This window comes from Hemibagrus wyckioides, linkage group LG11 (assembly GCF_019097595.1).
Source record: "Hemibagrus wyckioides isolate EC202008001 linkage group LG11, SWU_Hwy_1.0, whole genome shotgun sequence".
NCBI lineage: Eukaryota > Metazoa > Chordata > Actinopteri > Siluriformes > Bagridae > Hemibagrus > Hemibagrus wyckioides.
The window spans coordinates 7,946,452-7,961,320 of NC_080720.1; the positions used below are offsets into that span (position 1 = coordinate 7,946,452).

At 40.3% G+C, this 14,869-nt stretch overlaps 1 protein-coding gene across 5 annotated transcripts in view; it reads right to left on the reverse strand.

Annotated features, from left to right (window-relative positions):
- mast2 (microtubule associated serine/threonine kinase 2) overlaps positions 1 to 14,869 on the reverse strand; it is a 124,920-nt gene that overhangs the window by 39,587 nt on the left and 70,464 nt on the right. The window contains exon 1 of one of the 5 annotated variants that reach the window (XM_058402412.1): positions 11,816 to 12,104. The exons of 3 other annotated variants lie outside the window; for them this stretch is intronic. In XM_058402412.1, coding sequence (XP_058258395.1) covers positions 11,816 to 11,862 — 47 coding nt within the window. In that variant the 5' untranslated portion in view covers positions 11,863 to 12,104. Of the gene's footprint in view, positions 1 to 5,235; positions 5,427 to 11,815; positions 12,105 to 14,869 lie in introns of those variants that run through there. One more of the 5 variants, XM_058402410.1, reaches the window with a different exon arrangement.

A 14,869-nucleotide genomic window follows, 5' to 3' on the forward strand; every position in this document is an offset into this window, starting at 1 on the left:
CTAGAGCTCAGCAGTCAAGATGGACTTTAAATTCATGAAATTGAACAATATTGTTCATATATGTAAAAGCGTTAGTGGATATGGATTCACACGTCGCTGTAAATAACAAGGCACATGGAATGGAGTGTTAATGCGCAGCAAATACAGAGCACCCTGAGCTGAAAATGACCGGTCCCACTGCAGTTTCACATCAGCGTGAAGCTGGACATGACACAGGAAACACGCCTCCTAACGTTTAAGCTCATCTTTCCCACTAGACAAGGAATATTTTTCCGGGTTGAAGACTTGTGTTGTCACTTACGCTACTAACATATGGTGGAATAATCTAATGTTACAATAATCTGGATAAATAATGGAGCGTGGGGTTACAATGTTTGTGGTTGTTTGCTCAGAAAGTGAGAACCCTTCTTTAAAAATGAATACAATTTTCAAACACCAATGTAATCCATGAGCCCTGGTCAGCTAGTGAAGGAGCAGGGGAGGGAGAGAGAAAGAGAAGAAAAGAAAAAGAGAGAAACAGAAAAGAGAGAGGAAAAAAAGAAAGAGAAATGGGAAAAAAGAGAGAGAAATGGGAAAAAAAGAGAGAGAACAAGAAAGAAGAGAAAAAGAGAGAGGAAAAGTAAAAGAGGTGAGAAAGAGAGAGAAAAGGAGAAAAAGAAAGAAGAGAGAGAAAAAGAAAAAAGAGAGCGCGAAAAAAGGAGAGAAAAAAGAAAGAGGAAGAAATAGAGAGAAATAGAAAGAGAGAGAAAAGGAAAAAGAGTGACAAAGAAAAAATGGGAGAAAAAGAAAGAGAGAAAAGGAAAAAGGAGCGACAAAGAAAAAAGAAGAGAGAAAAAGAAAAAGAGAGAAAAGTAAAAAGGAGTGACAAAAAGAAAAAAGGAGAGAAAAAAGAAAGACAGAAAGACAGAAAATGGAACAAAAAGAAAGAGAGAGAAAGAAAGAAATGGAGAGAAATAGAAAAAAGAGAAAAGGAAAAAGGAGTGACAAAAAGAAAGAGAGAGAGAGAGAGAGAGAGAGAGAGAGAGAGAGAGAAAGACAGCAAATTGAAGAAAAAGAAAAAGAGAGAGAGAAAGAAATGGAGAGAAATAGAAAAAGAGAAAAGGAAAAAGGAGTGACAAAAAGAAAAAAGGAGAGAAATACAAAGAGAAAAGGAAAAAAAGAGTGACAAAGAGAGAGAGAGAACGAAAGAGAGAAAAAGAGAGAGAAAAGGAAAAAGGAGTGACAAAAAGAAAAAAGAGAGAGAGAAAGAAATGGAGAGAAATAGAAAAAGAGAGAAAAGGAAAAAGGAGTGACAAAAAGAAAAAATGAGAGAAATACAAAGAGAAAAGGAAAAAAAGAGTGACAGAAAAATAGAGAGACAGAACGAAAGAGAGAAAAGGAAAAAGGAGTGACAAATAAAAAAGCACAGAAAAAAAAAGAGAGAAAAAGAGAGAAAAGGAAAAAGGAGTGACAAAAAGAAAAAAGAGAGAGAGAAAGAAATGGAGAGAAATAGAAAAAGAGAGAAAAGGAAAAAGGAGTGACAAAAAGAAAAAAGAGAGAGAAAGAAATGGAGAGAAAAGGAAAAAGGAGTGACAAAAAGAAAAAATGAGAGAAATACAAAGAGAAAAGGAAAAAAAGAGTGACAAAAATAGAGACAGAACGAAAGAGAGAAAAGGAAAAAGGAGTGACAAAAATAAAAAAGCACAGAAAAAAAGAGAGAGAAAAGGAAAAAAGGAGTGACAAAAAGAAAAAAGAGAGAGAGAGAGAAAGAAAAAGAGAGAGAGAAAGGGAAGGGAAGGAAAGGAAAGGAAAGGAAAGGAAAGGACAGGACAGGACAGGACAGGACAGGACAGGACAGGACAGGACAGGACAGGAAAGGAAAGGAAAGGACAGGACAGGACAGGACAGGACAGGACAGGACAGGACAGGAAAGGAAAGGAAAGGAAAGGACAGGAAAGGACAGGACAGAGTGGTAGCTCAGTGGTTACGTTTCTCCAGCACCACTAAGCCGTTGGTTCCACAGCAAGTCCCTTAACCCTCTCTGCTCCAGAGACACAGCATTATGCCTGATCCTGTGCTCTGACCCCAAACCTCCACTAGTTGGGACATGTGAAGAAAGAAATCCACAGTGCTGTAATGATGATGTGACATAAATAAAGGCTTCTTCCTCTGATTTACATGAGCAAAAGGATTAATTGTGCATGGGGAAAAATTGGGCATGCTGCTGGTGATTTACTAGTGACTGTGTAATATACATGCATAAACACCGCCTTGTAGAAACATCACAATTTATTACTCATTCAAGTACACACAACAAGATCTTATCCACATGTGAAATATGCTCAGACAACTCTTCAGTAGATTTCAGTCATCCTAGGAGTTTGAAAACACGTATAGACGCCTAGAGTTCATTTTATTTTCCACAATCCAAGCTCTACAATGACGATCAATTCACCTGAATGTGATGATTAGTTTAGAAAGCAAAACCTGCTTCGGCAATCGGATTACTACCCAAGTCTGAGGTAAACAAAAAGGAAAGAGATGTTTAAGTAGATCTGTATTACAATGGGGGAGAGAGAGAGAGAGAGAGAGAGAGAGAGAATGAAGTGATGAAGAACGAGATGTAGATTAAACAAAGATAAATAAGGACTAAGATGATGATGATGGATTGGGAAAGGAAGCGAATCTGACAAGTAAAATGAGTTTGAGTAACTAAGATTAAACACTCATCAGGAGTTTATATTATATGCTATGAAACAACACTCAATCACCTGCTTTATCTTCCAGCGTCACTCAAGTACACAAGTAGTCAAATCAGCAAGTATTCAAAATTATTCGGTATCTGTACAGTATCTCTATAATCTGTTAGTCAAATAATCCTGCATATTCCATGGCCTGAGAGACAATAGGTCCTATATAGCTTGATAACCATAATCTGCATATTACACTGGGTACGAGACATGGCGCTTGCTGGTCTGCAGTAATGCTGATGAGAAACTCATATTAAGCTAAGTGAATGATTACTTAAATAAATCTTACTGGAAACAGACATAATGAGTGTGAATGTACTGTAACGAGCATCAGGACAGTAAAATACACAAAGCAGTTCTTAACAAAGCAGCTTTTCTACTATATTAGGTTCTGCAAATGCCATTGTGCATTAGCAAAAACCTGTGTGAACACCAAAATGTTTACAAAGACAAATATACACTATATGGACAGATGTTTGTGGACACCAGACCATCACATCCATGTGTGCTTGCTCAGCATCCCATTACAGATTTATTCCCATTTACTGTTTTAATAAGCTCCGCTCCTGTGAGAAGGCTTTCCACTAGATAGTGCAGCATGGGCGGTTTGTATTTTTCCTCATTCCACAAAAGCATTAGTGAGGATCAGGCACTGATGTTGGCCTGGGGTGCAGCAAGCCATCCAGTTCATCCTAAAGGTATTCAGAGGCACACTGCAGTCCAGGACACTCAAGTTCAAGGATGCTGGACTACTGATTGAAAGGTTGTGAGTTCGAATCCCTGGTTCACCAAACTGCCACTATTGGACTCCTGAGCAAGGCCCTTAACCCTCAATTGCTCACTTGTATAAAATGAGATAAATTGTAAGTTAGGTAAGTCTGCCAAATGCCAGAAATGTAGATGTAGAATAGATCAACTGGTGCCAGTGATGGGTGTCCAATCTGATCTGGAAAGAGCCGGTGTGGATGCAGGTTTACATTCCAACCAATCAGAAGCCACACCTGAGTCTACTGAAAGCTAAAATCAGACAGAATCAGAAGTGGCTCCGGCTTGATTGGAATGAAAACCTGCACCCAGACCTGCCTTTTGTGGATAAGGCTAGAGAGAGAGAGAGAGAGAGAGAGAGAGAGAGATGAATGGATAAATAGATGGATAGATAGATAGACAGACACAGATCGATCTTGATTGTCATTGCAAAGTAAAGGTACATGGCATCAAAAATGCCTTTAGCATCTACCAGAAGTGCAAATAGTAAAAATTGTGCAAATGAACAAGGGCAGAAAAATATTTAACATTTAAATATGTACATCAATCAATAAGGTCATGTCAGAATGTGCACAGAAAAGTAAATCCAATCACGTGTATATCCTATACAATTGTGTTTCTCCAACTATATGGTACCAGTTTAGGGCAGAACTATATGTGCATGTAATGATCAGGTGTCCACCAACATTTGGACATATAGTACATAAATTTAGCTAGGACTGGCATCCCATCTACAATGTATTTCTGCTTCATGCACAAGGGTTGTATCCACTGTGACCAGGAAATTGAAAATAAACGGATAACTAAATGTACAAACAATAACCTGATGCTGCTAATCTAGGTGCTAGAATGCATATTGTAGCACTAATGCTAGTGTTCACTATCTGCTGCAGCACAGATTAACAGGCTCATTAACATCTGAATGCATTTTAATACTCAATGGATTCAATCCTGAGGTTATCACTTACATACCAAAAAGGGTTATGTAAGGTATGTCTTGCTGTATAAAGCTAAAACAAAACGATTGTTTCTTTTAAATAAATGGCAACCATTTTTTTATTTTTCTTATATGCTCGTCTTTAATTACATAATGACTTCTAAATCACAGTGACTCAGGCGTAGTTACTGATGTGTGCTGTGAGCTTGCACGGTCTATACATAGGATGTACCAGGAATGCACCATTAAACTAAACATTAAATAAAATGTATAATGTGCTTCCAGCACTGTAGCTTAGTGACCCACGCTGGCCTTCGGATATACAGGGAGAGAAAGGGGAGGGCAGAGAGGCAGAGAGGCAGCAGCAGGAGTCGTGCTCCACTCTCAGCCCTGTTGCTATGCGAGAAGTAACATCTCTCTGATCTGCAGCAAGAATTTGGGAACTAATGACAGAAGGAGGGCTGAAGACCTGCTCCACAAGATAAACACAGATAACATGAACCTCAGCTCACTGTGTGTGTGTGTGTGTGTGTGTGCATGCAAACATTGCAGGGCAGGTTAAAACAGGACCGCACAAAGATGCATGTAGATCACAGAGTAGAGAAGCATGACTGAAGCGCACATAACCTTCAAAATTCACAAACAAAAGGGGAACTGGAGGTCATTCCCACACACACGTACACGTACACACACCCATGAAACAGCAATGGCTTCCATTACTGCTCATGTGACACAGTACATCAAGTTACCTGACAGACAGAGAGATACAGATCAAAAGGAACAGACAGACAGATAGAGATGTACCTCTTAGATCGACGCAGCATGCTCCTCTCAGGCAAAGAGAAATTAGAAAGCACAGTCCAGAAAGAGTCAGACATGATCCAGGCTCTTCACGATCATCACTGTCATGCCGAACACAAACCCAGCAGCTGCCATAAAGCCACGAGTGGATGAACGACAGCCATGCTAAACGAGTGTGTCTGCATGTGTGTGTTTGTATCTCCAGCTGACAGAATGCTGGTGCGACTGCCTACAACCTGTGACGCTGCTAGAGGTAGTGCGAGCTGCAGTCGCCTTCCTCACACTCCCTCCCTCCCTCCCCTCCACTAACACACCTCTCTCTCTCTCTCTCTCTCTCTCTCTCTCTCTCTCTCCAAACAGAATCAGATCAAGCCGAGCAGCTACACTTCCTTACAATTCACACACTTTTCCCTTCTTCATACTTAATGTGATGTGATGTCAGTACAAATTTTGCATCTTTACACTAACCTTAACTGTGTTGCCAAAATTTGACAAAAGAATAACTAAATAATAATTCACCGTTATGATTAATATGAGATAGAGGCAGTTTCTTTAACGAATAAAGCCAGTTCGGTTTGATTAAAAGGCGTATGCAGTGTGAAATATGTAGCTTTATTAAACTGGCCTGCTTTCTCATAAGAAGAAGTGATTGCATCTTTGAGACACTGTCAGAGCCTTAGCTTTTGGTCAAACCTTTCCTTTAACCACTGTACAACAATGAAGTAGAGAGAGGAAAGGCTTTAGTAAGACTGTAATGGAAAATGTGCATTTGTAAACTGGTCAGAAGAATTTATAATAGGAAACTTACGGAGGAAACCTGGGAAAATATAAGGAGAACACTAAAATCTTGACTAAACAGTGAAGTGACTTAAATTGTTGTAGCATCAACTAAATCTAAACTAAAACTAACAAGCACACATAATAGTAATGATTATCCCTTTAGATCCTTAGCTGCTGAAATAAACAATTCACCGAATCTCCATTTTATTCGCTCACAGGCATGGAACGCTACGATATTTAGCACAAACTCTGGGAGATGTGATTGAAACATGGCACAAAGTGAAATGAAAGGAACACTCCTGAGTTGAACATAATGTCTGTCTTCTAAACATGTGTGTGATTTCCATAGACAGCACATTTCCTGCTCCTGTATTAGAGTCACAACTCACACAGTGTTTAAGCCAAGATCTGATCTTAACGTGTTTATGGATGCACAAAGCATGGTCATATTTGCATGGCTAGTCTCTGAATGATGTAAATAAGTTAGACAAAAAGCATTTCTGCTGAATTTGAAATGAAGTATATTATAAGACAACTATCTTTCCTCTAATTTAGTTTCTAATTCAGTTTTTGTTGCAATGATTCAATCGCGCTATAGCATGGGCGTTCCAAACTGTAACAGACTTTAAAACAAATTTTCTACAGTAAAAAGTTACATATCAGGTAAAAATCAGGGTTTAGAGAGTGGTTAATGATGCAAAGAGATGCGAAGCTATAGCGTTTTGGCATCAGCCGTGTTTGTCAGAAAACCCGGGCCAATACACTCTGTTTGTGGTTCGATTCGATTGTGTTGCAGAAAATTGAACCATTCCCCTTTTTATGTCTGTATAACAATAGCTACAAACAGAGGTTTAATACCGTAAACAAAACGTACTACAAGTTCACCGTATCTTATAAATAAATATTTAAAAATTTGCCACGAGAACAGAAAACCTGCATACTCATGATAGAAGTCTGAAGTCCTACAGTTGTATAGTTTAAATTTTATTAATGGATCTGCACTGGATCACAACAGCGAGGAAAGACTGCTTTATAATCGCTCACGTGACATGTATGCTGAAGGAGATGAATACCTTTAATGTGTTCCAGCATCAACACACTCACTCATTACATAATCATTAGCTGAATGTAATAAGAAGGTGTAAATCGATTATAGTTTATCTCTGTGAAATATCCATGCTTTCATCATCATCATCATCATCATCATCCTACAGCAGGTAAGACGATGGACACGATGGAATAAGTGAAGAATAAAGCTGGATCTGGTGCGAGGCAGCATAATGAGGAGACGGATACAGGATGGTGTGAGGCTCGTGGGAGGATTTGGTGGCATGAGAGAGCTAGTTAGAATGTTATACTGTGTATTGTGTGTGTGTGTGTGTGTGTGTGTGTGTACACAGGTAGAAGCAGCCAACCGTGGAGAGCACTGTGTCACCTTGAGGCGGTGCACAGCAGGTGCTCCACACAGACTAAATCACATCAAGCACAACACAAACATACACACACACACACACACACACACACACACACACACGATAGAGAAACGATAAATGAAGCTTAGAATTTCAAACAACGATGGAAAAAAGCCTGGGAAGGTTTAAAAGGAGTCGGCTCAGATCGACGGCGACAAATTTAAGCCTCGGAAAATGCGCAAAGTTTGTTTACGTTTAAGAAGAGATTATAAAATTCTTTATCAACTCTGAAAACACAAACACAAAGAAATCGTATTTAACAAAAACACCATGTGTGTCAGACATGATCAGTGTTCGGGTATTAAAGCGCCTCATTAGCTCATAAGCACGTGGGCACGTACGCGCTCACACACACACACACACACAATAACAGTTGACGGTTATCCTGTTAACCGGTATTAGTGATAAATAAATGACAGAAAGAGAAATGCTTGTGCAACAGGCGCTCATGCAGGTGTTATCATTTACAACACAGACAGCAGGATGTCATTAAATCAATACAAAATGCATTTTGTCAATTAATCATGTAATCAATTCATGTCTGAATCATTTATAAGCTTGGTTATAAATACGTCATTTTAAGTTTGACCATTTTAGCTTCCTGCACAATTTTAACACAGCAGCTGCTATAGAGCAAGTGCTATGTCCGAGTAGTGCCGAGTCCGAGTAGTGCCATGTCCGAGTAGTGCCGAGTCCGAGTAGTGCCGAGTCCGAGTAGTGCCGAGTCCGAGTAGTGCCGAGTCCAAGTAGTGCCGAGTCCGAGTAGTGCCGAGTCCGAGTAGTGCCGAGTCCGAGTAGTGCCACGTCTGAGTAGTGCCACGTCTGAGTAGTGCCAGCTTTCTTCACACTTTTAGGTTTTTCAGCTTTAGGATCGTTAATGGAGCATTAATTGAATTTTTAGTTGAATGTGTTCAATTCCGCTCTAAAGGATTTTTTTTTTAAAGTTTCTTTAAAGATGACATACAGCATGTTTTTTCTTATATAGTTATTTATGAATGAAATCGGCTCAAGGTTTTTGCTTAATGTGGTTTGAAGAGAGACGTGTTGAGAAATAGCTGCCCTTGAAGTGATTCATACTAACATCTCATACTTAATATGAGAAAAAAGACAAAATAACTGGGCAACAAAAGGTCAGCTTTTATTCATTTCAACTTGATGCAAGCCATTTAGTGATGCAGTTCTATTTAACTGGAATATTTATAGTGTATGAATGAATTTTTTAATCAGCATTTTAATCTGCTGGTTAGTATAATATATTGAGACACAGCGGTGTGTTCACTCCTTACCTCCAGAAGAAGGGGTTGGGGGAGCTGAGGCCAAGAGCTGGGGCAGAGGCAGGGCCAGGGGCACAGACGGCCTCTTCCGGCCCTCCACCTTGTGACAGGCGGAGAGGAGAGAGAGAAGAGGAGGAGAAAGATGTGGGGCTGAGGAGGTGCTGCAGGAGGCTGCTGTTGCCGTGGCAACGAAACTGAGCCGTTGGCCAGATTCTAGTCACCGTGGCACCGTGAAGAGAAGAAAAAAAGTGAAGGGCAAAAATGTTTTAAATCACCAGTCACATGCTGATTGGAAGTGTGTTTCTGTGCAAGCAGGTCTCTCGATATCTAACGCACAACAACGTCCACTTACGGCGTGTATAAATGCATACTGAGCCCTACGGGTCATTAATTTGACCGCACCATAAGTCCAAAGGTTAGAAACTCATCACTGTGCTTCTCCTCATCACACTGAAATAAAAGCTGAAAGCGTTTCTAAACGAGTTCCTGTATGAATCTCTTTTCTGTGTGAGCTGGTGAGAAGACGAGATCCCAGAGATCTGCTCCTGAGCTCTTCACATGTGCTGTACAAACAGATAGTAGGCCTCTGACGGTACAAAAACGTAGATGCCCCGACTGCACTAAAAACAGATGCACCAACCTGGACTGGGCAAGTCTCCAAGCTGAGCTCAGTCACATGAAGTTTGAGTGAGATGTCAGTGTATGTGCCGAGTTCTCTCTCTACCGGAGACAAATGTAGGTAGTTTACGCTTAAGGCAATCCCAGAGCATGCAACTTTAAAAAGCTCTCAATATTTTTTCTTTAATGCACAAGAAAACTGCATAAAGCACTAGGATCTCTGTCCTCTTAATAAAATGTGCAAGAGTCTGGAGAAAATCAAATGGAGCTCTGGCTGAATTCTGCCAAACAGACAAAAGAAAAAAAATAAAATAAAATAAATAAAATAAATAAAAACAACCAAAACTTTTTTTGGGCCTATATTTCAATTCCCTAAACATATTTCATTAAAATGGTGCAGACATTTCTGTTTTAAAGAAGTTTTGATTGCTTCTCTTTTAAAGATTGCATGTTGCCTCCTGTCGAGGCAGGAGTAGAGTGTGTCTAAAACCTTGCTAGAAAAGTGTGAGATCCTCACACTGAGATCAAGCAGGGATAGCTACACAAGTCATCGCACCATGGATGTAAGCCAAATCAATTGGCTTAGAAATTGGCAAATATCTGTATCTCCTGCATCACAAGTCAAATTAAATCTTTACAATTAAACTTTACTTCTGGCTGAAACATGATTCAGTTTTAATAAATAAATGTAACTGTAAAGCATTTCACATGTGAATTAATTAATCTGTGCTCACACCAGCAGCCACATGATACCACAACATGGCCAAGAGTAAAGGAGTGATAGACAACAACCACAACAAAAATCACCTTTTTGCTTTCGTATCCTTTACATACACTGATCAGGCATAACATTATGACCACTGAGAGGTGCCGTGAATAAGACTGATTATCTCATCATCATGGCACCTGTTAGTAGGTGGGATATATTAGGCAGCAAGTGAACATTTTGTCCTTAAAGTTGATGTGTTAGAAGCAGGAAAAATGGACAAGTGTAAGGAGTTTGACAAAGGGACATATTGTGATGGCTAGACCACTGGATCAGAGCATCTCCAAAACTGCAGTATCTATTAAAAGTATCCTTTAAGTCCTGTAAGTTGTGACCTTAAAGGACCTGCTGCTAACATATTGGTGCCAAATACCACAGAACACTTTCAGGGATCTAGTGGAGCCCATGCCTCGACGGGTCAGGGCTGTTTTGGCAGCAAAAGAGGGACCAACACAATATTAGGCAGGTGGTCATAATGTTATGCCTGATCTGTGTAATCAACCACTTTGGTGTGTTATTCCTCTTATACTACTACAATGTACCAAATATTTACATTTTTTTTAATCCTTTTTCTAGTTATGTTCCCGGTCTGCAGTGGTCAGTATCTATCAAAAGTGGTCCAAGGAACGAACAGTAGTGAACCGGTGACAGGGTCACGTGTGGCCAAGGCTCACTGATGCATGTGGGGAGCGAAGGCTGGCCGATGCAACAGACGAGCTACTGTTGCTCAACTTGCTGAAGAAGTTAATGCTGGTTCTGATAGAAAGGTGTCAGAATACACAGTGCATGACGGGTCAGGGCTGTTTTGCCAGCAAAAGGGGGACCAATACAATATTATGCTAGGTAGGTGGTCATAATGTTATGCCTGGTCACTTTCTGTAGATAACCTGCATGGCTATCCCATTAGCCTGGTGTGAGCAGTGAAACCATGGCAACTGCCAATAAACTAAAGAAAGCAAACGGCCAAAAGTGACCAGTGAAGAGCGAGCTCAGCGACGCAGCACTGTCAGTGTGTGAGCACGGTCATGCCATTTGTCCCAGGTAGAAAGGAAATTTCCATATCTGAGCCTACTCAGTCATGGAGATTTATTAAGAAATAGCCAAAAATCTATCAAAAGAAAGCGGTGAAAAAGATTTCTCTAATAATTTTAAACATCGGTTATGGCAGTTTTAAAGCCATGAAGCTTTTTTCCAAATGTTTCAAAACGGAAAATCCATCATCCTTTCTAAAGGAGTTAACCATAGTCAGTGATTCTGAAAAGAAGCTTGTATTTAATCATAAAAAAAACAGAGAACCACTGAGCTTATGCTTACTCTGCTATAGTAAAGGAGTAAAGATAAGTAACAAAACAAAAGCAAGATATTAAAACAGCTTACAATTACAACTCAGAAGTGTTTGACTTATAGGTGGTGGATTCGTATTTCTATTAATACAAACAGATCATGATCACAGATCGCAAAAAAAACTAATGACCGTTTTGTCTTGACTTCTTTAGTTTTAGTCTAACGGTCATATTACAGAGCTCAGTTTCAGCAGAGTTCGGTATCCAACGGAAAATATGATTAGCTCTGCATATACACATCTATTTAAAGGTGACAGCGATTGTGTGTGTGTGTGTGTGTGTGTGTGTGTGTGTGTGCACAGCTGCGGCAGTAGATAGTGAGAGGCTTACTGTATGCGCAGGTTGGGTGCTCCTGCTCTCTCCTTCCTTTTCTTCATGCCTGCTATAGTGTGACAGGCTCAGGCAGGCAGCAAGACTCAAAGAAATCGTCAAATTCAAGTCACTTCTGTCTTAAGGCCATGATCTTGTGCCAGTCTGTACAGCTGTGATGATGATGCTGAGAAGAAATACCATTATTGGCGATGATGACTTCCAACCCTTAGCATGTTTTAAAAGATAAAGACCACCATGCCATCCAAAACAAAGGCTTCACCAAAGCAACAAGCTGTAGAGGGTTAAACAAATCCAAGAGCAAGACGCTGAGGCCTGACCTCAGTCTGAGAGGATAGCCATAACCCATAGTTAATCGCTGAGTGGCAATAATGACCAAATGAGCTCTCCAGCTGTGAAAGACTTGGGTTTAAGAAATATCAAATCCATTTCTCCTCAACATGAGGGTGAAAGAGTTCGCTAGCCTAATGCTGCGTCCATCTCATACACACATGTCTAACTCTGGTGATATGATGAGACCTCGCGCGGGGGGAGGGTCTGCAGCTGTCGTTCTTCACTCAGTGTCCGGCTCAGAACCCGAAAGAACATGAAGTCCACGTCTACAGTCCAGCCAAGATGAACAATATAAACAATAAAAAGTCCACTATGGGTGATGAAGCATCCGCTGTTAAGCCAGAGTGATTATAACAGTGACGTACGGCACGGGCGAATGCAATAACACTGACATATGAGCTATTACTGCACATCAGGGACAAACAGTGGTGTGTGTGTGTGTGTGTGTGTTGCTCTGATTAATTAAGTTAGAACAGAAAGCTTTTGATTTGATTACAGTCTTTAATCTAGGCCTACATTGTTGTGGAGTTTACAGCTCAGGGAATAACTGCACTGAACTTGCCATAACAACATGAGAGAATACTGAAGAATCAAATACACATGTACACACAATCCCCAACGCTATACACGTGTCGCCTTCCTGGCCATGCTTAATTCTGTTACAATCTGATGCACAGCTTTACTATTTCTCTATAAGCTGATAAGAGTCTGAATAGATCGTTATAATGTTTAATTACTGCACTGTGATACCACTGAATGTTTTGAACCAGTTGAACACATTTTAACACGAGGCTGAATGGAAACGTGTCCTGTCCAGATGCCACTGAATGTTTACACGACGCACCGTCTGCATGCACTCTAAACCTGAGCGACAATGCAGAGATTTCATTCCCATGATACACCATATCACTAACTCACACTTGGTTTTGCTGAGGATTTGCAAACAAAAATCACTGTCTTGTCAGTTTCAAAAGCAGTGACAAAGCAGCACTGTACATCCATGATGCTCAGTAAAGTTTATCATGAAGTTAATAGAGGATGTCGGTTCATTTTTGATGTATGTTGTACAGAAGGATATCTCATAAGGGAACGAAATGTATTGAGCAGCAACAGCATGTTAAAAATAGGCTGGAGGAGTGTTAAAATCCGCCGGTGGCTGCACAGATACTCAGCTGTTCTATCTGCTACACATGTGAAGCCTGCTGACCTCTGACTTGACCGCTGACCTCTGGTGCCCCCAGCATTATTATACCGTGTTTTGTCAGCTGCACACGAGATCTCCGGGAGACAAAAATGTATATTTTGCTCACTTCACAGAATTGCTTTACTTGCCTGATAATCACAATATTTCCCTCGGGGCTCAATCGTATATTTCCAAAGAGGACAAGCAATGAGTGATATCCTAATTATTTCCATTCATAACGCTTAAAATATATTCTGAAGGTAAAGTCTTTCATCAATTCAAGTTTCCTCCAAGGTTTCTCCTCAAGAAAGGCCTTATTCATATTACAGTATGGCACAATCATCAGAAGTTTCCTCAGACAGACTTTAGTGCGTTTTTCCCTTAACATCATTATAATCCTTATGATTATTCATCTTCTGACAGCAGCAGCAGGTAGTCGAGAGAGCATGGCAGTACAAACCCAGGAAGAGCTCTGTAACACTCGAGCAGTCTTAAAATGACTTTACCTTGACGCATCTAGTGCTTTTAAGACATCCTTACTAATTCACATAGTCCATAGATGACCTTTAGCGATGTGAAGAAGAAACACTGCACTACTTATACTTTTGAAGCATGTGAGAAATGACAGTGCATAAGAATTGAGAGCCAGCTAGACAGACAGACAGCAGACAGACACACACACAGTGTGAAGGAAACACAGAACTTCTTATTTTTCTAGGAAGCTGTTTCACAGAGTCATCAGTTCCACACTGTTTTAGACAGCTAAGAAAAGAAATAAGGTCAGAACACACACATTTCCACCAACAGCTCTGACCAGAACCTCACATTCAGGTTTACAGAACTCATAATCATGGGCTTGTGTTCACAAAAATTCCTTCTGAACATTTTGCACAATCCCACACACACACACGTCCAGGTTCACATGTTTGTTTTTTGTACGTTATATAGTGTTTTGGATGCAGGACATGTCATTGTGCAGGAGTATGGTCTGATCCTGTATGGGGAACAGACATGAGATGAGATCTTTTTTTGCAGTGCTCTCAGTAAAAGTGCTGGCTCTACAGAAGAGAACTAATTACAGTGCGCTCTGAAAATCTCTTTTATATACCAATAACCCTAATAACTACTTCCTCACTAACTCACAAAGAAGAGTTAAATTAGAGACTGAGATAAAAATCAGCAGATTAGAGACAGATTATAGAAAGACAGAACGAAATACAGATAGAGCAGATAGAGTGAGATAAAGAAGGTGAAACAGCGTGTGTGTGTGTGTGTGTGAGAGCGAGAGAGAGAGAGAGAGATAAAGAAGGTGAAACAACGTGTGTGTGTGTGTGTGTGTGAGTGAGAGAGAGAGAGAGAGAGAGAGAAAGAAGGTGAAACAACGTGTGTGTGTGTGTGTGTGTGAGAGAGAGAGAGAGAGATAAAGAAGGTGAAACAACGTGTGTGTGTGAGTGAGAGAGAGAGAGAGAAAGCAAAAAAGATTGACGAAGGCACAGAGAGTCTCAGAGATGTTGCCAGTTAGTCTCAGCTCCAACTCT